Source organism: Pituophis catenifer, unplaced genomic scaffold, assembly GCF_029215685.1.
Source record: "Pituophis catenifer annectens isolate HBS135680 unplaced genomic scaffold, rPitCat1.0.hap2 SCAF_2, whole genome shotgun sequence".
Lineage (NCBI taxonomy): Eukaryota > Metazoa > Chordata > Lepidosauria > Squamata > Colubridae > Pituophis > Pituophis catenifer.
In genome coordinates this window covers 181,924,252-181,951,846 of record NW_027256882.1, presented here as the reverse complement: position 1 = coordinate 181,951,846, position 27,595 = coordinate 181,924,252, and the positions used below count along the sequence as shown (strand labels likewise).

The 27,595-nt window shown below is 39.5% G+C and overlaps 1 protein-coding gene across 2 annotated transcripts; it reads right to left on the bottom strand.

Annotated features, from left to right (window-relative positions):
• Positions 1-409: 409 nt before the first annotated feature.
• Positions 410-27,152, bottom strand: ELAVL3 (ELAV like RNA binding protein 3). 2 transcript variants are annotated; one of them, XM_070935260.1, is made up of 6 exons: positions 26,933-27,152; positions 10,316-10,419; positions 8,907-9,060; positions 7,981-8,206; positions 3,162-3,200; positions 410-737 (listed from the first exon to the last, which is right to left on the bottom strand). In XM_070935260.1, the coding sequence occupies exons 1-6, from the start codon at positions 27,138-27,140 to the stop codon at positions 410-412; spliced, it is 1,059 nt and encodes a 352-aa protein (XP_070791361.1). In that variant the 5' UTR covers positions 27,141-27,152. The 2 variants fall into 2 exon arrangements, with proteins under 2 accessions (XP_070791361.1, XP_070791362.1); XM_070935261.1 differs by lacking the exon at positions 3,162-3,200 and having other exon boundaries at positions 26,933-27,149.
• Positions 27,153-27,595: the final 443 nt, after the last annotated feature.

The following is a 27,595-nucleotide window of genomic DNA, read 5'->3' as shown; positions in this document are numbered from 1 at the left end:
GTGTGGAATTCATAGAGGGAAAGATATATGGACAACTCGAGAAAGCTTCAGACCTGGGCATGTATGTTAGAAAGAAAGCCTTGAAAGAGGGAGGGGTCACCAAGCATAGAAACAAGAGAGGTATCCTATTCTGAGCAGATGTCACCCCTGCATGCTGTCAGAACAGGGTTTAATTTTCAAGAAGTGGCTGACAAGTTGCTGCATCCGTGCTTCCCGCTGGGCTGTCGGGCATGGGGAGAAGGAGGGGGAGGAGCCTCCTGCTTCCCAAAGATCACGGTGTCTGGCGGTTGAATATTCTGCAACATTGAGTCAATGAACATTTCCGTTCTTGTGGCGAGTTGGGGAAGAGAGCTGTTTCCAGCACACTGTTGCTCCCCCCTCCCCCCATCTCTCTGGCACATTTGCTCACTCATGCCTTGTGTTGCTTACTGGTCTTGAAGGAAACCTGGAGGATTCGGTCACCCAGTCGGTAGCCATTGAGGCTGGCGATGGCCATGGCGGCTTCATCATAGTTGGTCATGGTGACAAAGCCAAAGCCTTTGCACTTGTTGGTGGTGAAGTCGCGGATTACTTTGACGTTGGTGACAGCTCCAAAGGGCCCAAAGAGCTGCCAGAGGACGCTCTCATCTGCCTCTGGAGAGAGGTTGTACACAAAGATGCACCAGCCAGCACTGGAGGCCCCGGTCAAATTGACTCCTGCCAGACTGGTCATGCTGTCGATCGTGATAGGAGAGAACCTGGAGATCAAGGAGAGAGGACTACTTTGGGTGTAAGGCTGGCATTCTGCCAGCATAAGTTCAATGCATTACAGAGAGGTTAGGGACAGTGGTGACAACCCCCAGCAAAAGGGAGCAGTGCCCGCTTTCATCTAGCATTCTTAGCTCAAAAGGAAACTCATCAGAGAGGCAATTTCTCTTAAGATTTTATCTATGCCAGGAAGCTGGCATAAATTGTATGATCCTATTTCCATAATTCTTTTATTTGCCAAGACAAATCCAGAAGCTAACATTTGAATTCACATTCTTCAAATATATTTCTCCCTATCTTGGGCTCTTCTTAAGGTTTAGTTCTGCTTGCAAGATGGAAGAAATATTTGATTTATCTATTGGGCTTCCTGAGAGCTAAATAAATACACTAGCATATTATGAAAGGGTTTGTAATAAAATGAATTGTAACCATCATTTTTGCAAGGATGGAAATTGGAATCTGGTGTATTGTTTGCAAAATGAAGATCTTAGTTTGAGATAACTTCAAGGTAACAAAGTATAATTGCAACGTAAGTACCAAAACCAGATGGAGATTTAGCAAACCTTCTGACAATGGCAGGGGACAGCCCACCACACATTTCTGTTCTGTCTTCCATCCATCACAATCTCTCCCCCCCCGCCATGCCTTGTCTACCGCAACATAATTTTCACTAAAAAGTTCTTGAATAACTTAAATTAATGGATTAATTCAGAAAAACCATCTCTACCGGGATTTAGACATTGTGCCAAGTCTAAATACAGTTTCCTTATCTGTGGCTTGTAGGGCTGGGTAAACATAACAACAATGGGTTATTCAATAAACTATAGTTTTGGACAGTGTGCAAACCATTTCTATACCCAGCTGAATCAACTTTGTTCTAGGTCCAGAAAGTGGCTTGTAAGGTTGGGCAAACATAGCCACTGTGGTTTATTCAATAAACCATGGTTTTACACAGTGTGCAAACCTCTTTCTGGATCATACCCAGCTGGATCAACTTTGTTCCAGATGCACAATGTATCTCGTTCGCATGCTACTAAGCCAAACATTTCAAACAGAAAGTGACTGACAGGGATAATGGCTCAGTCAAGCTACTTCCTCAACCTAAACTAGCCGAGTAAAGTTGCCTGAGTCAGCATCAGTGTTCAGATTTAGCTGACTGCTGCTAAAGGCCCGTGCACACTTACTGGAGGAAGCCCCATGGACCTCAGTAGGACTTATTTCTGAGTAAGCAGGCATCAGATACTGCTCTTATATTTTTGAGTGCAAAATTTGAACATAGATGCATGCTTTCATACCCTTGATAAAAATTCTCCCCAATAGTCATGTTGGGAGTTGATATGGACTGAATCGGGGCAGAGTTACAGAATGGGCAGCTTTTCTTTGCCAAATCTGAGGAGGCAGCTGAATGTTGCCAGGAATCTCCAGGGCAGACTGGAGCTCCCACAAAGGAAGTTAAGGCAGCAAATATTTTAAATATCAGCTTAAAATGAAGAGTATGGTCTGATACAATGAATATTTTTAGTTTAAATAAACAATGCTACAGCACTGTTGAACATAATAACATATGAACTGGATATGTGTCTGGACAGGAGACTCCTGACAGTTTCAGAAGCCATGCCAAATTTTCTATGGAAGAGTTGGTTATCTGGGTAAATGTCATTGTTCAAACAAATAAATAATCTTTTGGGTCTCAAAGGGTGCCCACAAATTGAAAAACAAAATGGGTTATTGCTTTTCTGATATACTTTTAGAACAATCACTAACTTCTGCCTCACAAGCAATGGAATTAAATGAAACCAAGAAGCACCCAACACAATGAAATCTAAGAAACACAGGACCAAAAATCATAAAGAACAGCCAGTCATCTGAGCAAACAGCAAGCCCTTCTCTCAGCCAAACCCAAAACAGAACCAAAAGAACACATGAAAGACTATGGTGCGTCCTCAAGACACACACATTTGAATTCCACAGCCTAAGTCAGAAATTGGAGGGATTTTAGCTTTTCTTTTTCAATTCCCGTCTTCACTGAAGAAAGTGTGGAAGGGTTATTGGGGTTTTTGGGTGATTAAAAAGAAAAGATCAATATACAGTGAAAAGCACTGAATCAAGCAACCAAATGTTGTCTATGTGATGGTTTAAACATGGCTCAGACTGGGAAAGAAAATGGTCCTCCTCTATAGGAGACTCTGCCCCCTCCAAGTCTCAGTGCTGGGTCTGATCAATCACAACCCTCAGCTTCTTTCAGGTTTCTACAAAATGGAAGCATGGCTGTGTTGCAGGGAGGCCTTGGCAAGGCAGAAAAGGAAGTTCTTGGCTGGGGAGCGGGGTTTGCCCTGACCAATCACCTTTTAAAAATCCAGCCAAGATGGGGAAGAGGAGGGGGCGAGGAGCGTAGGCTTTGGAAGGCTATTTACCTCTTGACGCCGTATGCCATGTTTAGCAAATTGTCGAGCCTGTGGGAGGAAGAGGAAGATGAGGAGAGGCCATTGTTAGTAGACAATCTCGTAACAAAAGGGTCCTGTGAGGTTATCTGACCTGATTGTCAGTGCAGCAGAAAGGCAGTACATGGATTCTGTCACTGCCACATCTGCCATTTAATGTGTGTGCACAACCGCATCCTGAGTCCCTGGTGTCTTATAGTTTGGTTGGGGGAGGGAAGTTCAAAAATAATAACAAGGATCAGGTGCTCTACGTATTTTTACACATCTATTTTTTCATGATGCTAGAAAGTGTTGGAAATGGGAGGCATTAAGTACTAAAGGGCGGTGAAAGTTGTATTTCAAACATCACAATGAGGATGAGGATGTTTCTGACACTCATTCCTTTTAAAAACAAGACACATAAAGAATAGAAGCATACATGGCAAACATGTTTATAGTTTCATTTTGGCATCCCAGCCCCGTTTTCACAGTGGACTTTCCTTTCCACCTGGTGGCCCAGATTTTATATAGTAACTCTCTTGACATGGGATCTACATGCTGGCTTTATAGTACAACAAGATTCCCATTATCCTGTAAGATCAAAAGGTTTTTCTTTCTTTGGCAATATATAATGACTGTGGTTGCTAGACAAAACCTCTAAGTGCCTTGGTTGTTAGAGCTTTCAGCTGTCAAAATCAAATAATTTAATCCTTCTCAGTTAACTTTCCTGAATTTCTAATTGCTCTGTGCCTATGTTAACTCAAGTGTTCATCACCTGTACTGATATGCTTTTCCAGAATTCTAGTTCTTCAAGGAACCTTGTGTAAAAAGGAAAATATTTTAAAAGCTTCCTTTCACAAATTGTGCATTTAAAAGAATAGAAATATTTGCTTGCTTTGTACAATGTAGCATTTTTTCTACTACAGATTTACAAGTATTGCCTCAGAATTACAGTCCTTTTAACTGGGGCATTTTGCTGCTTTCCATGTGCAGCAGTTAACTGTGTGATGGCAGAACTACATTGTCTAGGCTCAAGAATTTTGGTCCATATATTATGGTTTTATCCAAAAACTGTAAAATTAATTAGCCAAGGCACAGGGAAAGGGAAAAGAAATCCTTATGTTCACATGTTCCATGGGTTTGTATGGATTTTACACTATATGCCATGCAGATGCCATGCTTTTATATGTGACGTTTATGTATGGGTAGAAATGCATGAGCAGCAAATTCAAATCAAGTGATCCTGAACTACCATTCGGCCCAGTCTTAATGCACATACACAAGGCATACACAGCTCTTCATCAAACAGATTGGAAAAGTAACTAAATTCCTAGCAAATTCCTTTTTTCATGGATTTACATCTACTGAATATAGATTGTTTTAGCACAGTGGTTCTCAACCTTCCTAAGGCCGCGACCCTTTAATACAGTTCCTCATGGTGTGGTGACCCCCAACCATAAAATTGTTCCTAAGACCATTGAAAATATGTATTTTCCGATGGTCTTAGGCGACCCCTGTGAAAGGGTCGTTCGACCCCCAAAGGGGTCCCGACCCACAGGTTGAGAACCACTGTTTTAGCAGATCTGGTAAAAAATAATTGCTGGGTACTTGAGTATTCTGATTTTTGGGGCAGATTTATATACAGGATTCCTGGATTCTATCTATCCATAACTATAACTTGAGACTATTGGAGAATTATTTGATGGTTAGAGTATCATCTAGACAAAGAAAAAGGAAATACTTGTGCTGGGTTGCTATTTTTGTCTTCTGTCTCTACAAATCAAGCCAAATATAATGCAATGAAGCATTACATGCATTTTCAAAATAATTTGAACATGAATTGCAAGCTATTTGACTCCCAGACAGACATGATGGTAATTTCACTGATAATATTAAACATGGACCATTTTACCTGAGAGGTAATCCCCAAATCCATTACACACAGGTTTAGAAGTACCCCATTGAAATAGGAGAAACTGGACTAACATATTTTACAATTGTGAGCAGCTGCTTTTTTTAAAGTCCTTCAATGAAGAATGTTAAATTAGTCATGTTATCACACAAAGCTAGTTGGCAGACAACTAGAAGACAAAAGATATAATTCAAAGAACACTTACTGACTCTGTTCAACATGTAGTGACCACTACTTTAAAATGCCTTACAATTTAGTCAGAAGGGGCAGGACAGTTATAACTGTTTTGCCTTCATTTGACCTACAAGGAATCCCCTGAAATTTACATTTTGGGGGCTGTTTTCTTCAGGAATTATCTCTCCCAGCTCCTGGATAATAGACATTGGCTGCACAAAATATTAATCCAGAATCCTGGCATTGCATCAGGGCTAAGTTTGCTGCTCTACAGTGTCTGATCACATTCACAGTGTGGGAAGTCAGATGTCTGAGATGAGTTCCTATCTCAGGATTTGGATCAATAAATTTCCACAGTGATATTTCTAACTATATAGCTATTGAGTTTGCAGGACAAGTCAAGCAAGGATAATCAGGCAGGTAGCAAGCCCTAAAAGTATATACATAGCAATCAGCAGGATTTTAGAAATTTCAACTTTGCCTCTGATGTAAAAGTGATTGTTATAACAATCGATCATGAGACATTCTTTGGTTTTGCTCTTCAACTAAGCCACAACTGATAAGCAACTCTCGATTAGCATACCAGAGAATTACGGTAGATTACCTATGCTTTATAAAAGAATGAAAAAATGAGCTGCAACAAAAATGCGCAATGAGTTAAGATATTGTTTTTTTCTTTGTCTCTGTTTTGTGGTCTCTTAAGTCCGAAACACCAAAAAACACAATACAAAATCATTTACAGCTCCCAATAGATTGAGAACAGAAAAGACTAAGCCCAGGTCAACCTCTTAGAAATAAACATCCTTGGATTTCATCTCACAATGCAGCAATAATCTCCAGAAGCAGAAGGAAACATCTATAATGGATTTTTTTTTAAAAAAAATCAGAGGATAGAAATGCTCACTGTTTTAGTTCTGTCCTCTTCCACAAGCAGTATGATATTTTTAACAGTCTTTTCTACCAAAATTCAGCCTGCATAATTATATCATATCAAAATCCCTTATTCTTGGCAGTACTGCCTAGTATGGAACTGCCTAATAAAATCCATCATCCATGCTGTCTTGACCTCCCTTCAACAGTTACATCAGCTAGCCATGGAAAGTACAATTTCATAAAGAGTCATCTGTAACATAATAGCTCCCTGCTTCAGACCATTCCTGAGGAGGCTTCTAGTCTTGGCATTTCGTACCACAAGCCTATACTGGTGGGTAGGAAATATGATAGACTCATAGCTAAAAAGGTAACATTGTGCCACCAATATAGACTATGAGGTGTTCCATCATCTCAGTTGTTCATCTGAGTCATAAAATGGGACCACTAGCTACCATAAATTGGAAGGATGAACAACTGCTGAGCCTTGGAGATACCATGGGTGATGAATAGAAATACCATATGAGTGCCACACAATGTTACATGAAAAGGGATAATCTCACATGATTATTTTTCTACAAGAATATGGGGAAAGGATATGTAAATCCATGTACCTCACACTACCAGAAGTGAAAATTTAATATATCTACTTCTCCAGTTGTATTTCAATGTTTAAACCATGATTACAAATGGAAAAGTAAACATCTGCATTATCTTTACATAGAATGGGCAGCTTTTCTATACTGCTGTGTAAAGAAAACATTATGTCTGATAGAACCCTAGCACACAAAATATGTGAGAAACATAGAAGAAAATATTGAATACTGAATATGTGCTATATACACAGATTTCAAGCTGCAAGCAGACATTCCAAAACAAAATGAGTGAGAGTTTTACACCATTTTTGTTCTGGTTATTCAAGTATCTTCCAAACTGATCAGAACATAGGCTAAAGAATTCTGCAGGGCAAAATCTATTTCTGTTTACCTGTAGGGTGAAAAAGATTCTACGAATTCACAGGTAAATGTTTCAGGAGCCTTGGTTCTTCCTCCTTGACAGATAGCATTGCCCAGACTGTTCTTTTTTGTGGCACTCTAATTATGGAAGAGAAATCTGGCAACACTCTAGGTTCAACATTAAAACTCAATCTCCAGTTACATTAGTAGAGTTAGAATACTAGAAATTCTTGGGTAGGCCAATAGAGTCACTGCTACAAAAATTGCTAGGAGAAAGATATTAAAGGTATTAAAAAGCTATTTGACTCAGAACTACCTGTCCTACTCTCTCCTTTATCAAAAGCAATTTTCAGATGTTTGTTCTACCTTTGGAGTATTTGTTCCAGCAGACTCCTCCTTGCAGCAGCCTAGCCACCCAGAGGACTCCTCATAAAAACGAAATCTTTGCAGACTAAGTAAAGCATAGAAAGAGTTTTGTCCTTCCCTTTTACAGGGAAGAACCATTTCTCTCCTTTTGCACTGTTTTGTGGCCATCAGCTGTAAATATAAGGCTTTATCAAGAAAAGAAAGAGAGCCAATGTATCTTAAGGAAGAGTCTGCAGCATGAGAACTGTTTCTCTGACCCAAGCCCCATGGATTATTTTTTGCAAGAAACATTTTGTTAAGAAGCAACTGGTATGATTCTGCCATGGGGCTGTAGAAGGAAACAAAAGCATTTCCTATTGTATTTGTTTGTGGACTAATGGTACCCAGATAGGATAGACTAAAGATGAATGTCTCCAAGTATGGGATCTGAAAACTACAGCTCCCTTAAGCAGAGGGACAACAGCTACAAGGCACTGGGTGAGGAGAAGACCTGACCACTCAGCCTTCCAACAAAGGAGAGGGCAACTTGTCTCACCTGAATCGCTGAGTTTGGTGATGTAAAGGCCCTGTGTACCGCCGGGCTGTGGTCTGATACAGGTGTGTGAGTAATGCTTGCCCTGTCTTCTGGCTGGGATTATTGGCAAACTTGACTGTGATGGGCTCACTAGCACCCAGCGGTTTCTGTCCATTCAGCCCCTTGATGGCTTCCTCAGCTTCTATCCTCTTGTCAAAGCGGATGAATCCCACACCTCTAGACACACCTACAAATGGAAAAACGGGGGAATTAATGCTGATTACTGCATATTCTGATTGTTTAGGCAACAATGTCTCCTAGCTAAAGCAGAGTAGCTGAAATTGGTTGTAATGTTGAACATTGTTACTGATTTTAATTTTCCAGAGGAAGACAACTGTTTGCAATGCATTCGGCAATCTTTATAGATCAATTGCTACTCTTAGGCATTTCCTTTCTTTTCTTTTGTTTTTCCTAGCTTGAGTGGGAACCACAACCTATTTTGCTCAGTGGTTCCAAAACAAGTCGACTCAGCTGAGTCAAAGCTCAGTCTAGGAACATATTTAAATGTTTTTGGGCACATATAGAATTTAGAAGTTTCTCTGTGACATTATGAATGATAGTTCTCATTTATTTCTAAAATGAGAACTATCTGGCAGAGTTCTTTGCTTGTCACTGCAGAAGTAAGAGTGATTCATATATAACAGAGAGATACACATCAGCAGTAAAATATATACATTTGAGCACATGACTTAATACAAACAGTATCATAGAAAGTAATTATTTATTTTACATACGGGTAAGTAACAATACTTACAAATACATGCACAACCTTCAATGTGTAACATAGCCTGCTTTCTTACACTGCCCTGCTCCCTGCTTTATATCCCCTGGCACTCAACTCTTAACACTGGCACCAGTGTGGAGTAAAATCCCTGCTCTTGTGTTACCTGTGACCTGATCCACAAGGATGCGGGAGGTGATGATGCGTCCATACTGTGAGAAGAGCTGCTCCATCTCTTTCTGGCTCATGGTTTTGGGTAGGCCACTGACATAGAGATTGGCATCACGGATAGAAGCAGAGCTCGGCCGTGCGTAGGACACCTGGTGGGAAGAAGGGCATAGTTACAAGAGCCATCGAGAAAGAAGCAAAGAACAATCTTCTGAATTCTATTCTCACATCAAAAGAAGCAACCTTCTATCATAAAACAAAACAAGCAACACTTTCTTTGAAGGGGAGCCAAGATTCCTATTTAGTGGTACCTTTTCTTTACCTCTATTTCCTTTCTCTACAAGCCTTTTTCTGCAAACTCTTAACTGTGGGCTCTGTAGGGCAGAAATCATTTTTCCGTGAGCATTTGGGAAGGAAATGGCAATGTCCCTGTGTATATTTAGAAAATAAAATCTTCTAATTACAAAATTAGAAGCTGGCAGACAGCAAAGAGCTAGCTTCTAGCACCACCCCTCTTTCCATGGAGCAAATTGGGCCCCAGGAAACTCTTTGAAAATAAAAGTGAAGTAAGGCTGCAGCCCAGTGTTTGGTGGGAAAGTGTGCCCATAGTAAGTAGGGATAGTAAAAAACAAAAAAACAAAAACCACTCCCTTTGGGGCCAAAAAGCAAAGTGTTACCATCAATCAATGTTATGTAATAAACTATGCCTATGCTGTATTCTCAAAACTCCAAATGAGCCACAGTCCCAGAAGATTAAAGATGTAGTTCTTTAAAGGTGTAGAGGGGGAGCCACAGGGCTGAAATACTACCGGTTCGCACCAGTTCAGGCGAACCGGTAGTAATAAAAGCTACCAGTTCGGGTGAACTGGTAGTAAAATAATGCTACCGTTTCGTCCAAACCAGTATTTTTGACGATCAGCTGTGCTGCACAATTTATATTCGCTAGAAAGCAGGAAATCCTGCTTTCTAGCGAAACTAAATTGCGTGGCAGAGCTTTTCCCCCCCTCACTGTTCTACTTACCTTCTTAACCATCCTTTTTCTGCACAAAGCACATGTTTGGTGTGCACAGCATGTGTTTGGAGTGTACCGAGCATGTGTGCACACGTGTGTTTGGCACACACCACGCATGTGTGGGCAGTGAACCACTGGCAAACTGTGGAGGATTTCACCACTGGGGACTCAATTTGGTGTAGTAGTGAAAGTATTGGCATAAAAGCTAGGAGATTCTGAGTTCTAGGCTTGCCAATTGGGTGACTTTGGGCCAATCATTCTCTTTCAGCCCAATCCATTATACCAGGTTCACAGTGGGTTAGACATGATTGGGCACAAAAATAGAGAGTTCCTGTCCCTCCTGAGCTCTGCTCTGCCTTTAAGAGGAGTTTTCCCTCACATCCCGTGCTCCTCACCTTGATTGTTTTTGTCTGCAGTTTGAGTCCATTCAAGGTGTTGATTGCTTTGTCAGCATCATTGGAATCAACATAATTGACAAAGCCGTAGCCTAAACTCTGCCCTGGGAGTGCAGAGAAGAAGAAAAAAATACAGTAAAGATGATGCTAAGCAAAAAATGGGAATAAATAATTTTCTCTGACAAACCTACCCTGAACAAAAATAATCAGATAATAATATTTCAAAAAAGACACGATGACAGTATAAATGTAAACTATTTCTCAGTTCAGGAATATGCAAAGTTTGTGCATTGAACACAACATCCAATCTCTGGATGACGAAAGCAAACACTTATGCTGGACAACTCTCAAATACAAAAATACACTAAAATAAAATTCTGGTAAAGCTTTTATCTCAAGAGAAATCTACTTTATTCTCCAAGAAATAACTGAAAGGGAACAAAAAGAGTACTATAAGTTGTGGGAGAATACAGTAAGTGGCTGGGTTCATATCACAAGTTTTTTCCACTTCATTCAATATGTTCAGTAATAATGTCACAATCACACAATATGCCTCAATCAAGTCCAGGTGTCTATGGTCTAAAATTTAATTTCCAGCCAATATAATTATTGCAGATGAGATAGCAGGTTTGATTTAGATTTTTAGATTTAGATTTTATTACACTTCTATACCACCCTTCTCCCAAAGGACTCAGGGCGATGTACAGCCATCTTAAAACACATATACACTTACAAAATTTAAAACAATTTAAAAACAAATATATAAAAATTTGGCCCACAAAATTAAAAGCTAACAGACACCCAATTTAAAATTCCTATTAGGCCAGCCCGGCTTGTTGAAATAAAAGAGTCTTCAAGGCGCGGTGAAAGGTACGCAGATCGGGGATCATACGAACCTCTAGGGGCAACTCATTCCAGAGGGCTGGTGCCCCCACAGAGAAGGCTCTTCCCCTGAGTGTCACCAGTCGACATTGGCCGACGGCACCCTGAGGAGCCCCTCTCTGTGGGAGCGTATTGGCCGATGGGAGGCTATCGGTGGCAGAAGGCAATCTCGTATATACCCCGGTCCTAAGCCATGGAGCGCTTTAAAGGTGGTAACCAACACCTTGAATCACACCCGGAAGACCACCGGGAGCCAGTGCAGCTCGCGCAGGAGAGGTGTTACATGGGTGCGCTGTGTCGCCCCCATAATCACCTGCACGGCCACATTCTGGACCAGTTGAAGCCTCTGAGTGCTCTTCAAGGGGAGTCCCATATAGAGAGCATTACAGTAGTCCAGACAGGATGGGACGAGGGCATGAGTGACCGTGCGCAGGGCATCCCAGTCCAGAAAGGGACACAACTGGTGGATCAGGTGAACCTGATAAAAAGCTCCCCTGGCCACGGCCGTCATATGATCTTCCAAAGACAGCAGTGCATCCAGGAGAACACCCAAGTTGCGAACCCACTCTGAGGAGGACAAGATCTCACCCCCAATAGTCAGCAATAGAACCAGCTGACTATATCGGGACGCCGGGAACCACAGCCACTCGGTCTTGGAAGGGTTGAGTCTGAGCTTGTTTCTCCCCATCCAGATCCACACGGCCTCCAGGCACCGGGATATCACGTCCAGGGCATCATTGGGCTGGTCCGGGATGGAGATGTACAGCTGGGTGTCGTCAGCGTACTGGTGGAACTTTACCCCGAAACCACGGATGATCTCACCCAGCGGCTTCACATAAATGTTGAACAGAAGGGGCGAGAGGACTGAGCCTGGTGGCACCCCACAAACAAAGCGCCTCGAGGTCGACCTCTGTCCCCCTGCCAACACAAACTGCATACGGTTGGAGAGGAAGGAGGAGAACCCACCGCAACATGGTGTCCCCTATTTCCAATCCCTCCAATCGTCGCAGCATGATACCATGGTCGATGGTATCAAAAGCCGCTGAGAGGTCTAATAAGACCAGGACAGAGGAGCAGCCCCTGTCCCGAGCCCTCCAGAGATCATCAACCAATGCGACCAATGCCGTTTCCGTGCTGTACCCCGGCCTGAAGCCCAACTGGAACGGATCTAGATAGACAGCTTCATCCAGGTACTGGGGAAGTTGTTGCGCCACCATACTCTCAACAACCTTCACAACAAAGCCAAGGTTGGAGACTGGACGATAGTTCACTAATACAGCCGGGTCCAGGGAGGGCTTCTTGAGGAGGGGCTTCACCACCGCCTCTTTCAGAGAGGGAGGGAAGAAACCCTCACTCAAAGAGCATTAATAATCCCCTGGAGCCAGCCTCGTGTAATCGCCCGGGAGACCAGCACCAACCACGAGGGACACGGGTCCAATAAACATGTGGCAGCGCTAAGCCTACCCAGAATAATGATGCAGTATCTGTGTGATGGCAGTAAATAGATTAGGTTTTTTCAGATGATTCAAAATTATTGTACTAGTATAGAAGAGATTGTATTGTACTTTGCTTCCTCCTCTCTATCACTTAGGTAAATTATATTACATTCCATTTTGCTTGTCCTATAAGAATATTCTTGGGAGCTAAGAATGCTAGAATATTTATTAATCTAGAGTTATCAACTCTACATGGAATCAATTCTGCCCATTCCATCAATCCAGCAAATGGATGTCTGCAACACACTTATATACACACTATACAGCTAGTCTCCGCATATGGACAGTCATTGGGACCAGAAACTCCAACACTAAGCAACATGGTCTAAGGCATAATGCCACATGATCATGCTTATTTATGACCACAGCTCCAGTGGTCTCCTTTGCCATTATTAAGCAAATCCTGCATAGTGGCAATGTCCCAGTAGTCACATAATCACCATTTGCGCCCTTCTGCTGGTTTCCCCATTGAATTTGCTTGTTAGAAGCCAGCAGAGAAAGCTGCAAATGATGATCACATAACTGCAAGATGCTGCAACATCATATCTGCAAGCTGGTTGCTAAATGCCTGAATCATCATCATGTGACCATGCAACAGTCACAACGAGGACCTGTCCTACGTACCCCTCAGTCAGTGCTACTGTATCTTTGAACAGTCACTGAACTAGTGGACATTAAGTGAGGATTACCTGTATAAATGTATGAATAAGTCATCTCCTATTTGCATATAACCATTCAGTCTCACTCAAATAATGCTCCCTATGCTCTCCTTAAAGAAGCACAGAAGTATATATCAATGGGTAATGGCCTAGACTAGAGGCAACCTACATTTTCCTATATCAATCAATCAATCAATCAATCAATCAATCAATCAATCAATCAGAATAGAGCTGGAAGGTACCTTGTAGGTCATCTAGTCCAACCCCCCCACTCCCACTCCGCCCAAGCAGGAGACCATACACCATTTCTGACAGATGGCAGTCCAGTCTCTTCTTGAAAGCTTCCAGTAATGAAGCTCCCACAACTTCTGAAGGCAACTTCTGTTCCATTGGTTGATTGTTCCCATTGTCAGAAAAATTCTCCTTATTCCTAGGTTGAATCTCTCCTTGATCAGTTTCCATCCATTATTCTTTGGCCTTCGGGTTCTTTGGAAAACAGGTTGACCTCCTCCTCTCTGTGGCAGCCCCTCAAATATTGGAAGACTGCTATCATGTCTCCCCTGGTCCTTCTCTTCACTAGACTAGCCATGCCCAGTTCAAGTTAGCCTCCAGTGCCCAATGTCAAGGTTCCAAGTAACACCCCCAATGAAAGAAAACTCCAAGGTTTGAATTTCCTCAAAGTTACATTTCATTAGAGATGTCATATTGGCACATCTGGGATAAAATTGAATCTGAAAGTTTCCAGGTTTTCCCCACCCAAAGAAAAGTTAAAGTCCCTGCCCAGCACCCACAAGTCCATCACAATCTTTTGTATTAGGCCTTCAGACCTGCCACCCTAATCATCTTGGTTGCTTTTCTCTGCACTCTTTCTGGAGTCTCAACTTTTTTATAGTGTGGTGACCAAATCTGGATGCAATATTCTAGGTGTGGTCTTGTTAAGGTTTTATAGAATGGTATTTGTACCTCACTTGAATTTGATTGTATCCCTCTGTTAATGCAATTTAGGATTGCATTTGCTTTTTTGGCTGCCGCCATACACTGTTGACTCATATTTAATTGGTTGTCCACTAAGACTCAAAGATCCCTCTCACAGTTACTGCTATTAAGCCTGGTTTCACCCAGTCTATATGTGTACTTTTGGTTTTTCTTACCTAAGTGTAAGACTTTACTTTTCTCTACATAAAGTAGAGAAATTTCATTTTGTTAGATAGGGCCCAGTGTTCAAGTCTGTCAAGATCCATCTGGATCTTGAGCCTATGTTGGCTAATCCTGCCAGTTTAGTATCAGTGGTGGGTTGCTATTGGTTCGCACCGGATTGGGAGAACCGGTGGCAGCGGCGGTGGGAGGCTCCGCCCACCTGCCAGAATGCTTCTGCGCATGTGCAGAAGCACAGCACATGTGCACCCGTGAGCGCGCACGAGCGCACATGTGCGAACCGGTACCGACAGGATTTGGAACCCGCCCCTGCTTAGTATCATCCGCAAATTTCATACGTTCCCCTTCTATTCCCTCATCAAAGTCATTTATCAGTGACCTCAATCCTCAAACACCTAACTTTCTCCAGGAATTCAGGTTCCTCAGCAAAAAAAAAAAAAAAAAAAAAGTTAAAATTAGCTATATAGCACTGGGTGCCATGATAATGTCAAAGACAAACATTTTCCAAAATTTTTAATAGTGACATTCATCAACATATTGTAACCCTCCCAGAGTTACTTCTCATGAAATGGGCTGCTATATAAATTTGATTAATAAACAAAGATATCCACAGAGAAGAATTTTGGGTAAAAACATTGAAGCAAGTGTGCTTTATTTTTAACATGTTAATATAGCAAAGCCTCCATAACTACTGTGAAAAAAATAGGAAAATTTGTCCTATTATCCTGATTTTGGATAAGCAGCCTAATAAAAAGTAAGACTCCAAACAACTCACTATTTGTCTAAATAACTGAGCTTATCATCACAATGGACAGGTTTCATAGCATTTGTGCTGTGTTTGGCTCTCCACAGCCTGATGTTGAGATTTTAAGAAGTTGCCTTTGGTATAATTTCATTACCTAAATCAACAACATATTATCAATAGCAAAGAAAACAAATGAAATTGGAATGTATCACAAATGTTGAGATGTAGTTCAGTCCTGCCTAAAAGGAATGATCCTATTCAGAGCTTTGTGGTATTACATGAATTCCAAAACCTCACCAACACATGTTCAAGCTTTTTTATTCCAAACACTTGCAAACTAGAAGCAGCATAGCCACTGATTCTATTCTATTTTATTTTGATTCTATTCCCTACTTTTTCTTCACACATTTACAGATCTCAAAATGAATTTATCTATCTATGCATCAGCAAACTGATTTACAGAATGCTAAGTATATTTCTGCCAATAGCATATTGGCTGCAAAATAGTGTTAATCCCATCTAATAATGATGTCACCTGAATTTATGCTGGAGGTTGGATTATCAATTTTACATAAAAGATAATAGAGCAGATTCATTGCAACCTGCCCAGTCAAAATCGGAAGATGATTATTAGCCACCATCTATCCAAGCATAACCTTCTTTTAGATCTAGAACCAGGAGGGAAAAAACTCTAGATTAATGGCTGTTTCTTGAAGACTAACACTTATTTCTTCATTTGTACACATGCATCATATTGAATTTCTCATTCCTAGGCCTGACAACAACCAGACCATATGCTAGCCTGTTTGTTTCACATTTTGCTTCAGAAAATAATCTAAATTATGAACCTGCAATCAAGCAGCATCTTGTTTCAAACAATATTTCTTAGCAATTTTGTGTTGTAGATCATTGTTTGACACGATGAATTTTTATACTTTCTGTCAAGTTGCATGCATTGTGATAGCATATATTTTAAACCACCAATACAAATCACGGTGTTCATGAGCTCATTATGTAAACAATCATAATAATTTCAGAAGGACTTTTTCTTCACATCTTTTACAGATCCCAAAATGCAATTTATCTATGCATCAGCAAATTGATTTACAGAATGCTAAGTATATCTCTGCAACCAGCATATTTGGACAGTACAATCAGATATCTTAAAGAAAAGTAAATGAACCTAATATTCATATCTGTATGCTGGGTGGTGAAGGAGAATAACTACAATTGTAACTAATGCTGATTGCATAAAAATCACAAAATTAAATATTTATCTCAAAATCAATTTTCTGCAGCTGGTGTCTATGCCCCATTTGTAGATAAGTGACAAAATACAATCTAGAAGATGAATTTGGCATACTAAATTATAAGAGTTAAAATGATGCATGCAATTGATGCATGAGTGCTTCTGTAACTACTCTAATGTTATCTGGATCAGATTTCAATCCAGTGAAATACCTAAAGCTGCCTTTATCTGAACACCTGTTAGGAAAGAGTCAAATTAGCTTCTTGTTCATTATACAATACAAGATATCTGTCATGTTCTACTACGGTCTGTTCAAATTTCATTAAGACCTTCAGAACCATGTAGGAATTCAAAGCTATAGCAGATTGTTTTAAGGGAAAGGACTAGAAACTTGGAGACTGTGAATTCTATTTTTGCCTTATGCACAAAGCCAGCTGGGAAGGAGACAATGGCAATCCATTTCTGAAAAATCTTGCCAGAAAACTGCAGCGAGTTGTCCAGGCAGTCATTGCCAATGCTGGTGGCACCATAAAAAAGAAGGGGGAGGGAGAGTATTTTTTTCTTGAGATTATGAAAAGAGAGAGAGAGAAAAATAATCAGTTGATGAAACAAGATTACTACTAAAAGGAAAATATATTTCCAACAAAAATCTTCACTCAGAATGAGTGCTTTCAGTACCACACAAAACTTGGTTGCTTTCAAATGGGGTTGATGAAGAAGATGCTGTTCTTCTTTGTTTAGAGAAAATTCTTCATGGCATAAGCTGGCAATTTCTTTAACTGACAGAAAATCATGGCAATTGCCAACCACATAGCAAATACTGTGGAAGGAATCAATCTAGTGCTTCAATGAAAGGGACAGGTTGTGCAGGTTTTATAACAGCAGACTGCAATAATGAATGTCTTTTGATGAATCTAACAGATAAACATCTCCAAATGTGAGATGCAATGCTCTTATTGTGGAGCATACAAACATACACAGCATACAGCTGAATATACTAACTGCTCACCAAGGGAAACACAGCAGTGTGAAGTTGCTCAATGAAGTTTCCCTAGGGGATAGAATGGCCAGTAATATTGTGCTATTTTTTGCTGCAAGAAGGATTTTTGAGCTGTGACATCAAGACACTGATGTCACAACTCTTCACCTCTGCTACTTTCACACTGCCTATGTCCATTTACATGCAGTACTTTAGGAGTGAAATACTCATAGTTCCACACAAAGGTAACACAACATTTGAGGTCAATCTTATGGCATTTGAGTTCTGTTTTGTACCACAGAAAACACCCATTCTGGGTGAAGATTTTGTGGCTTTTCATGGAAATATTTAAAGGGGATATTACTTCAGGGTTACTCAGAAATATTACAATACATGCATTATTCAAACTTTTTAGTTACTTACAATACAGGCAAACCATTGGCGGTAAATATTTAAGTCATAAATATATTAGATGTAATGTGGGGCAATACATGCTGGTTGCCATACGCTGAATTAAAAGAATATAATAAAATAAAATAAACCCACTAACATTGATGCTATCCTGTTTTCCCCAAAATAAGACATCCCCTGATAATAAGCCCAATCGGGTTTTTGAGCACATGGCAATAAGGCCAAGTGCTTATTTTAAGGTTCAAAAAAAATATAAGACAGGGTCTTATTTTCAGGAAAACTCGCTATTAACATTTTCAAATAGTTTTTCCACAACTATTGTGGCATAAGTGAAGACTTGACATTCCTTGTCCTGTGGTCTTGAGGAAGTTGGACAAAATGATAATCTGTCACACATAAATCTTTACTGAACTATGAAGGGCTTATATTATTCACTTCAAACACTTCTCCTGTCTTATTACATGATGATAGCAGAAATGGCTGATTTTACTAACATGTCCCATAATTTAACACTAGCTCTCAGTTTCTGATTCGAAAACCATCTAAAACCATCTAGGAATTTAGTATTCACTATTAGAATCTAGAGCAAGACAATTTCCTTGGGGGTGGGGGTAGGAAGCAATACAGCATCTTCTCTACGATATTAAATTATTTCAACAATGACACATAATAATGTATCTTAAAGCAGCAACATATTGATCTACAATTCTGTTTTCTAGCAAAATTTGTATTTTGGTTAAATATATGTTTAAAAAATGTAAACATTTTAAAAAGTCTTATCTACAATAGGCAAATTATACAATATTCTCAAAGCTTCTGCTTGAGTTTACTCGCCTCTGATATTTCACTAGATATGAATATTCCAATTCAAGAGCTCAGCAGACTCATAGGTTTATCTAAAAGGGCTCATCTCATTTCCACAATTAAATTATTGTAGTTTAATTGTTCCTAAACCGAATGAATTATGTCACCAGGAGTCAAGTGCAACTCAAAAGCATCTTTGATTCTGTATACAGAGAAAATTTTTTGTTGCTTGTTTATGCCAAATTAACCAAAACTGAAAAGTTCACCTGCACTATAGCTCATTATTATTAAGAAATTTCAAGCATTGTACAACCCTTATTCTTTATGTAGTCCTAAGATTCACAACACTGAAAATACTGAAGTGAAAATAACAAAACAAAGAAAGCCTATAGCAGCAATTAAGATACTATTTATTATATTTATATCCCACCAGAATCTTATACAAACTCTTAGTAGTGTTATCCCTTAAGCTAATAGCCAGTGATTTATTTATTTATATTTATCACACTTGTTTGCCACCATCTCACCTAGAGACGACTCTGGGTGGTTTACAAACATTGCAAATAAAAAATTGAAGCAATAAATACTCAATAATAATAATAATAATTAATTAAAAAGACAGGGAGGAAGGAATCAGGATGCACATAGGGAGAGTGAGGTCTGGTCTTAATCTGTCAGCTACCTCCAGCATGATGCACCCCCATTAGGACCCCAGGCCAACTGGCAGAGCCAAGTCTTTGGGCCTTTACAAAATGGCAGGAGGGTAGGTTCATATCTCTCCAGGGGAGGGCACAATTAATTCCAAAGGGCAGAAGCCACAGCAGAAAAGGCTCTTCTCCAGGACCCTGCCAAATGAAATTCCTTGACTGAAGGGATCTGCAGCATGCCCAATCTGCCAGCACTGGTGGGACAGCGTAATGCCATTGGGGTAGAACAGTTCCTCAGATAGGCAGCAGCATCCTTCCACCTCTTCTGACAGTAGCTTTGCGTTTATGCAAACTTAACTAAAAAGGGAGAAATTTGGGGTTTTTTCCCCTTGTCCACTCACTGACAGGTACTACTTTATCTGATGATCAGCCTTTTCACATTGTCAAATTAATTCATAGAATATAATCTTTACTAAATGATATATTACATCAAGGTATAAAATGTAGTGGTGTATTAAATTATGGTAATGGTCTAGTAAAGAATCAACTGAACCTTGCACTCTCTGCTGAAGAGGAAACTCACATTTTGAGATTAAACAAAGATAGTTAAAGTGAGACTTCCGGTTTGGCATCGTGGCGAGATAGTCAGGGAAATAGCAGGCTCTGATGAGCCCCATGAAAACCCCGGCTGTTGAACCATCACCGATAGGTCTTCGGACCGAACCCGTCTTGCAGGGATGGGGGAAGAAGAGGGGTGCCTCGGACGACCGAGAGGAACAGGCAAGTTCTTTATTGCAGCTAAAGTAAATATAAAGATCTGTAGCAAATACACAAATCAGAATGGGAGGGTCTGAAGCATAGCTGAGTACCCCACAACAATGATTCAGAAGTCCTTGAGATCTGACACTTCTTGGCTATTCATCAAGATTCACATCTTTTTTCTGCGCAGGGTGGATAAAAATCAATGATTTTTTTAAAAAAAATCAGATTTTTTTTATTTAAATCGGATTTTTTAAAAATAAAATGCTTTTTGAGGAAAATATATTACCATCCAAAGGTTATTCCATCATGAAATAAAGATTAGTTTTTTAATTATGTAGAATAAGGCTGTATATATTTAATTTTTTTGGTAAATAAATTCCATTAATCCATTCACAATGTCATGCTCTTCCAGAGGTTTTTGTAAGATTATTGGGCAGTTTCTCTGCCTACAAGATATTATCACAGATGCTTGGTTTACTTTTGCAGTTCTCAAAACTGAATTTGACTCAGCAGAGATCACATGCCTCTTCTTCACAGCAAAAATGTTATAACATGAACAGAGTTGAGAAAAAGACCTTAATCCTATTGTTCTACAAACCTATGAATACAGAATCAACCCCTTCAGTGCTAAGTTTCAAGAAGTTCAGTGAATAGAATAGAAACAATATTTTTCTGATTGTTTGGAGTGGAATAGATCTGCACAAGAAGAAAGTGAAACTAAGTGTGAGGAGGAAGGGGCAAGCAGACAAGCAGTACAAAATGAAAGTGAAACTTTCTGAGCACAATACTGCACAGCCACAGACAGACAAGTCTTTGGATCTTTTTGTGTGTATGACCTGAGGTTTATCACATTCTTTCCTTGGAGGAAAAAACCTATAATGGCAGCAGGCCGTAAAACAAACTCAGTTTGGCAATATTTTAATGAAGTTCCTTTACCTATTGATAAGGCAGGCATGCATGCAAACTGCAAACACTGCAACAAAGAAATGCAAGGCCTGGTGGCCCAAATGAGGCAACATCATGAGAAGTGCTGTGATAAAAGAAACACATTTGAACAGGCAGGATCTTCAGGTTGGTAAACATTTTTATTGAATCATATTTCTAAAGACTGCCTTGAACTGTCATGTTTGATCAAAATTATATTTCTTATTATTACTGCATGTTACTATCATTTGGTACAGTTATGAAGAAAAGCAAATATTCCTTTTGGGGCAGTGCTGTGTACAATAAGCAGAAATTGTATAAACAATAAAATAACAGCATTGACTTTTTTGTTTAGGGGAATTCATGGATTCTGGAAACTATCCCCCTTTAAGATCACCATCTTCCTGTTCTACAGTTTCAGAGTTATCTATCCAGGATAGTGCTTCATTAGCATCATCATCATCAGACACCCACAGCCACATATCACTATCACCTAAAAGAAAGAAAAAACCCTTCCCTCCTGGAACCACCATAGATAAGTTTGTGATAAAAACTAGCAGATTAGAAAAAGAGTTAATTGATGAAAAAATTGCCCAGTTGTTTATGCAATGAACTCTTCTTTTCGTCTGACTGAGAACCCACATTTCATTAATATGGTTCAGTCACTGAGACCAGGATACAGTTCACCCAGCAGAGCAGATGTTGCAGGGAAACTGCTGGATAAAGTGTATGACAGAGAAATGGAGCAATGTGCAACAGCTCTGGAGGGTAGAATTGTTAACCTAAGTATTGATGGGTGGAGTAATGTCCACAATGATCCTATTGTATGTGCTTGTATAACAACAGAAGAAGGGAAAGTCTTCCTTGCACTAACAACTGATACGTCAGGAAATGCACACACAGCAGAATATTTACAAGAAGTGGCAGTAAAAGCTATAATAACATGAACAAAAATTCAAATGTCTAGTACGCAGTTTGGTCACAGACAATGCTGCAAATGTATCCAAGATGAGAAGAAATTTAGAAGAGCAGGAAGGGAATACAAAGCTAATAACATATGGTTGCAGTGCTCATTTGCTGCACGTCTTAGCCAAAGACTTAAGTGTTCCAGAAATAAAGACTAATGTTGTTGAAATTGCTAAATACTTCCGTAACAATCATTTTGCTGCAGCAGCTCTGAAAAGGATGGGTGGAACCAAGCTAACGCTCCCACAAGATGTTAGATGGAACTCTGTGGTGGACTGTTTTGAGCAGTATATCAAGAACTGGCCTATTCTGATGACAGTTTGTGAAGAAAATCAAGATAAAATAGATGGCACTGTCACGGCCAAAATCCTCAGCAGTGGGCTTAAGAGAAATGTTGAACATATGCTGAGCATCCTGAAACCCATCTCTGAAGCTTTAAACAAAATACAGAAAAATAGCTGTTTTATTGCTGATGCTGTTGAAATTTGGAAGGAGTGAACACTTAAAAACAGAACTACACATGGACAGAATTAAATTACAAGCATTAAAAAAACGAATGGGACAAGTACTGTCTCCAGCTCATTTTTTGGCAAATATTGTCAATATCCAGTATCAGGGTCAAAACTTAAGTGCTGAGGAAGAGGAGTTAGCTATGACATGGGTATCCAGCAATCATCCATCTGTAATGCCAGCTATAATAAACTTCAAAGCTAAGGGGGAACCATTCAAGAAATATATGTTTGCTGAAGATATTTTAAAGAAAGTCACACCAGTGAACTGGTGGAAGTCCCTTAAGCACTTGGATTTAGAGACTGTTCAAGTAATGATTTCACTTTTAACAGCAGTAGCTTCTTCTGCAGGCGTTGAAAGAATATTCTCTTCCTTTGGACTCATTCATTCTAAATTGAGAAATCGTTTGGGACCCGATAAAGCAGGAAAGCTTGTTTTTCTTTTCCAGATTATGAACAAAGAAGAAGATGAAGATGACGAGTGAGCTACAGAGGGCAGTATTTAAGTTTTTCATGTGTAGGCTGGGCTGACAGTCTAAGTTTCTTAAAATATATATATTTTGTTTAGCCAAATTAGTTAACAAACATGGAAGTTTGTTTAAGCAAATAACATATGCTGTAATGTTATTGTTTCAGTTGAATAAATCTATTTAAATTGTTATTATTAAGGTAATGATTATTTTTCTCCTTCCTAAGTACAAAGTTGTCCAAATATGAACCTATTAAACTGGGGATAAAAAAACTAATATGAAAAGTTGTTATTCTAAAAATCTTCATCTACTTGCATATTAAAGTTATACCAGCAAGAATTAGTCTTTATGTAGAAAACTATGATTTAAATCAAGCCTTACTGACTAGTGATTTAAATCGTAATTTAAATCAGTTTGATTTAAATCAAATCCACCCTGATATATACTGATCTGGGAAATGAGATGGCTGCTTCAAGAGGCATTTAAAAGCAGCCACATGTTTTCTTTTCATGCTCAGCATCTTGCAAAAAAACCCAACAACCCTCATATATTCTATCAACCACAAAAATCACAGTCTTGTAGCTGACTTTGTCTGATTCTGAAAGATGGTGCTATATTGGATCTGATGTGTATTTAGACAGAAAATCATCAGGAAATCCCGTGGCTAGGGGACAGCTAGCAGCTAAAAACTACCCGGAAGGCAATGGCAACCACTTCCCCTATTTTTGCTGAGAAAATAACATGGATATATTCATGCACTCACCATCTAATAAAGTTTAGGATTATATTGCAAACATATCTGTGACACAAATCATATTAATTTATTATGAGAAATAATTTAACAATCTCAACATGTTAGATGTTGCTAATAGAAACACTACAGTTCCCTCCTTTCATATTATAGGGTTCAGATGTCTAGTTTTCAGTATATGAAGAAATTTCAATTAAAATAGAAAATATTTTTATCTGATATGCATCAAAACCAAATAGGTATTATATCAGTAATGTGTAAATCCATTTCTTGAAATCTTTTGACTGAATGATTGACTAAACCTAATCTCCCTTCCTCTGTAAATTGTAAATACATTTTGTATGCTTTGCAATGAAGTTTTCCAGTCTTACAACGAAGCTATGTATGAAGGCTATTGCTTAACGTATTGTAAGCCGCCCCGAGTCTCTGGAGAAGGGCCGCATATAAATTAAAGCAAAAAAAAAAAAAAATAGAATAGCAAGGGGGGAGCAGCTGTGCCACGTGATTTAGATTCACTAGAAACCAGGATTTCCTGCTTTGTAATGATTTTAAATTACGTGGCATAGTTGATCGTCGGAAATACCAGTTTGGACCAACCGGTAGCCTTTTTTTTTACTACTGGTTCACTGAACCGGTAGCTTTTATCACTACCAGTTCGCCTGAACCGGTGCGAACCAGTAGGATTTCACCACTGGTTCAGCCATAAGGTACCTCTCTGGTATTTGAAGACCATGCTCTTCAAATACCAGAGAGGATATTACACTAAGAATATGCCTTGGCCATCTTCTATCTTCTCAGAAGGCAGAATAAAATATCTGAGGAGCTGTCACAGAGAAGACGAGGCAACCTATTCTCCACAGCACCTGAGGGCAGGACAAGAAGTAACAGATGGAAGCTTAACGAAGAGAGATAACCTAGAACTAAGAAGTTTCCTGACAGAACAATTAATCAGTAGAACAATTTGCCTCCAGAAATTGTGGATGCTTCAACACTGGAAGTTTTTAATAAGAGATTGCAGAACTATTTGTCTGGAAAGGTATAGGGCAGGGGTATCAAACTCAAGGCCCGGGGGCTGGATCTGGCCCACAGGGTGCTTAGATCTGGCCCACGGGGCTGCCCTGGAAACAGTGAAGGACCAGCCCATAGTGCTTCTGCCAGCAAAAGCGGAGCTCGGGAGGGCTGTGGGCGGCCCTTCCGAGCTCTGCTTTCATTGGCAGAGGGTTGCAGGAGGCCATTGCAGCCAAAAACGAAGCTCATGAGGGCTGCGGACGCCCCTCCAGAGCACTGTTTTCTCTGGCAGAGGGTTTTAGGAGGCCGTCACAGTCGAAAATGGAGCTTGGGAGCCTGTTTTTGCTGGCCGAGTCCTCAGACCACTACAGTTACTCTGATGCAAGTGACATCAAGCTGGCCATGCCCACCCTGGCCATACCCACCACAGCCCCCAAGATCAAACACAACCCTGATGTGGCCCTCAAGGAAATCGAGTTTGACAAACCTGGTATAGGGTCTCCTGTTTGGCAGCGGATAGACTAGAAGACCTCCAAGATCCCTTCCAACCTTATTCTATATTCTATAGACTGACATTCAGCTGAATATTAGGAAAATTGTCTTGCCAGAAAGGACAATTGATTACAATCACTAAAAGACAAATGTAGCGTTTGGCAACTGAACACACATTCAAATTCTCACTCAGCTGCAACATTTGTGAGTACACTAATCAACCTCCATAGCAGACTTTTGAAACTGAATTTATAAAAGCAAGGTAGTATGAAAAAGTAGATAGGATTTTATTTGTTCTCAAATAGTATCCAAAAATACCAGTCCTGCTTTTTCAAGTACTTAAACAAATGTAGTTAATACTGGGCAATGGATACCTCATAGATATGTCAACAGGGGTTTTGGACAGTTACCACAACTGGCTTGCAAATGCCTTCTTTTAGGCTGTTATAGACTTCCTAGTCTAGCCTACAACTTCAAGATTCCCTGGGAGTTTCCAACTCAAATACTAACCAAGCTTAGCTTTCAAACCCAAAGTAGTTCAACCAGGTGCTGCCACCTGCTGTGACAAAATATTTAAAGATATTTCTTTATTTGTTCTACAAATATGCGGATCATTAAAATGCTATGTTTTGCTATGTAAATTTAATGGTTCACTAAATTTGTATTTACTTCTTAAGAAACTCTAACAGTAATATAAAATGCAGTCTGGATGCAAACACCTTGATACCTTCTATAATCCATAGTTTCATAGATGTATTCTATTTTACAATTTCTAAAATATTATATTTCATACATTTTCTAGTACACACATGCTTGCCTTTTCATCAGAAAGCCACTATATTTTCTCTGCCACTGTTAATGTAATTTGCCAGAAGGTAAAGGTAAGTTTATTTATTTATTAAATTTATATGCCATCTATTTTCAAAAGCAACACTAATATAAAACCAAAAAATCTCCCAAATCCTAAGAATTTATCACCTAAGGGCCATTTATGTCCTCTGTAACAATTCCAAAAACCTAGAGTACCTCAATTCTAATATCATACTGGTCTGCTCAATGAAAGCTTCTTCTTCTAATCCATCCTTACACTTCTCAAAAGCAAGCAGCATTTTCTACTACAGAATTAGTATTTGAAGTATTTTAATCTGGAGGTTTATGTACACCTTCACCAATAGCCATTAATAATCTTCCTTACATATTTTTGTTAGTTTAAACTTAGTTTATTTATCATATTTTAAGTAGTAGCAAATTCCATAAACCTATTATGAGTTTACTCAGTAATACAGTGTTTATTTTCCTTTATTTATTGGCTATTTATTTTCCTGTGGGGAAAATGCTCGTTAAATTAGGTTTTTCTTATCTCTTTCCAACTTTATGGGGTCATTTTGGAGATAGAGTGATAGCATAGCATGTTTACAGTGGACAATTAAGATGTACCCAAGATATATTCCAACATAAAACGATCCTGAGAAGTTTTCATGCCCTATCAAATAATCAATAGCATGGAACTATTTTCATATAGTTTTCCATAGTTGCTGCACTGTGCGAGTGTATTGTGACACAGAACACTTCTTCAGAACCCCACAGCTCTTTGAAATTTCCCAACACCGTATGTATTTTCATTTACCATGGGTTTTTAGTCAGATTATCTTTCTATCTCAATTTTTCTTTCTTTTTAACCCATACAGACAGACATGTACAGTCTTACCTGTGATTTTGTCTCGAACCAGTTTGCATGATTCAATCTCTCCAATACTTCCAAACAGACTCTTGAATTCCTCTTGTGTCATGTTCTGGGGCAAGTAGTTGACTATGAGGTTAGTTTTGGAATCATCGGTGGCCCCATTGGCACTGATCAGTGGCCCATTGGGGAGGGAACTGTTGCTTGTGGGGCCGTTGGACACCTGGGTCTCCATTGTGCTGATTATCTGCTGAAAACAAGAGGGAGGAGGGAAAAGTGTTACGGTTATGAAGGATGGGAGGTAAACCCAGCAGCTTGTATGAAATTGTTCATTTGCAATGTAAGGGTTGTTGAAATGGATTAGGCTTATAATATATTTGTTTCAGTGTTTTGGTTTCACAGAGGTTATATCAATGTAGTATATTTAAAAAAAATATTCTGTGAGTGACCATGACACAGACCTCTCAAGTAGATTTTATGCAATGATGATACAGAAACAAATGGAGAAGAAAGAGAGAAAGGAAATGCTAGAAAAAAAGGAAGTGCCAGAAGGCACATGATGGTCCCACTTTGTTCACACTAGTCTACTATTTCCATGTGATGCAGCTCCCAAAAAATTACTTCTACAGGAACACTGTGCTCAAGCAGAATAAATATTACCCTCTGCTGAACAACCTTGCCTGAACTCAG

What these genes read in the sequence shown, in the direction of transcription:
- ELAVL3 (XM_070935260.1), bottom strand. Translation starts at nt 27,140, where the DNA reads ATGGAGACCCAGGTGTCCAACGGCCCCACAAGCAACAGTTCCCTCCCC. An exon ending in CCTTGTGGATCAGGTCACAG is followed by an intron (nt 8,207 to 8,906) that starts GTAACACAAGAG and finishes TTCCATTTGTAG; the next exon opens with GTGTGTCTAGAGGTGTGGGA. An exon ending in ATGGCATACGGCGTCAAGAG is followed by an intron (nt 738 to 3,161) that starts GTAAATAGCCTT and finishes CTTGATCTCCAG; the next exon opens with GTTCTCTCCTATCACGATCG.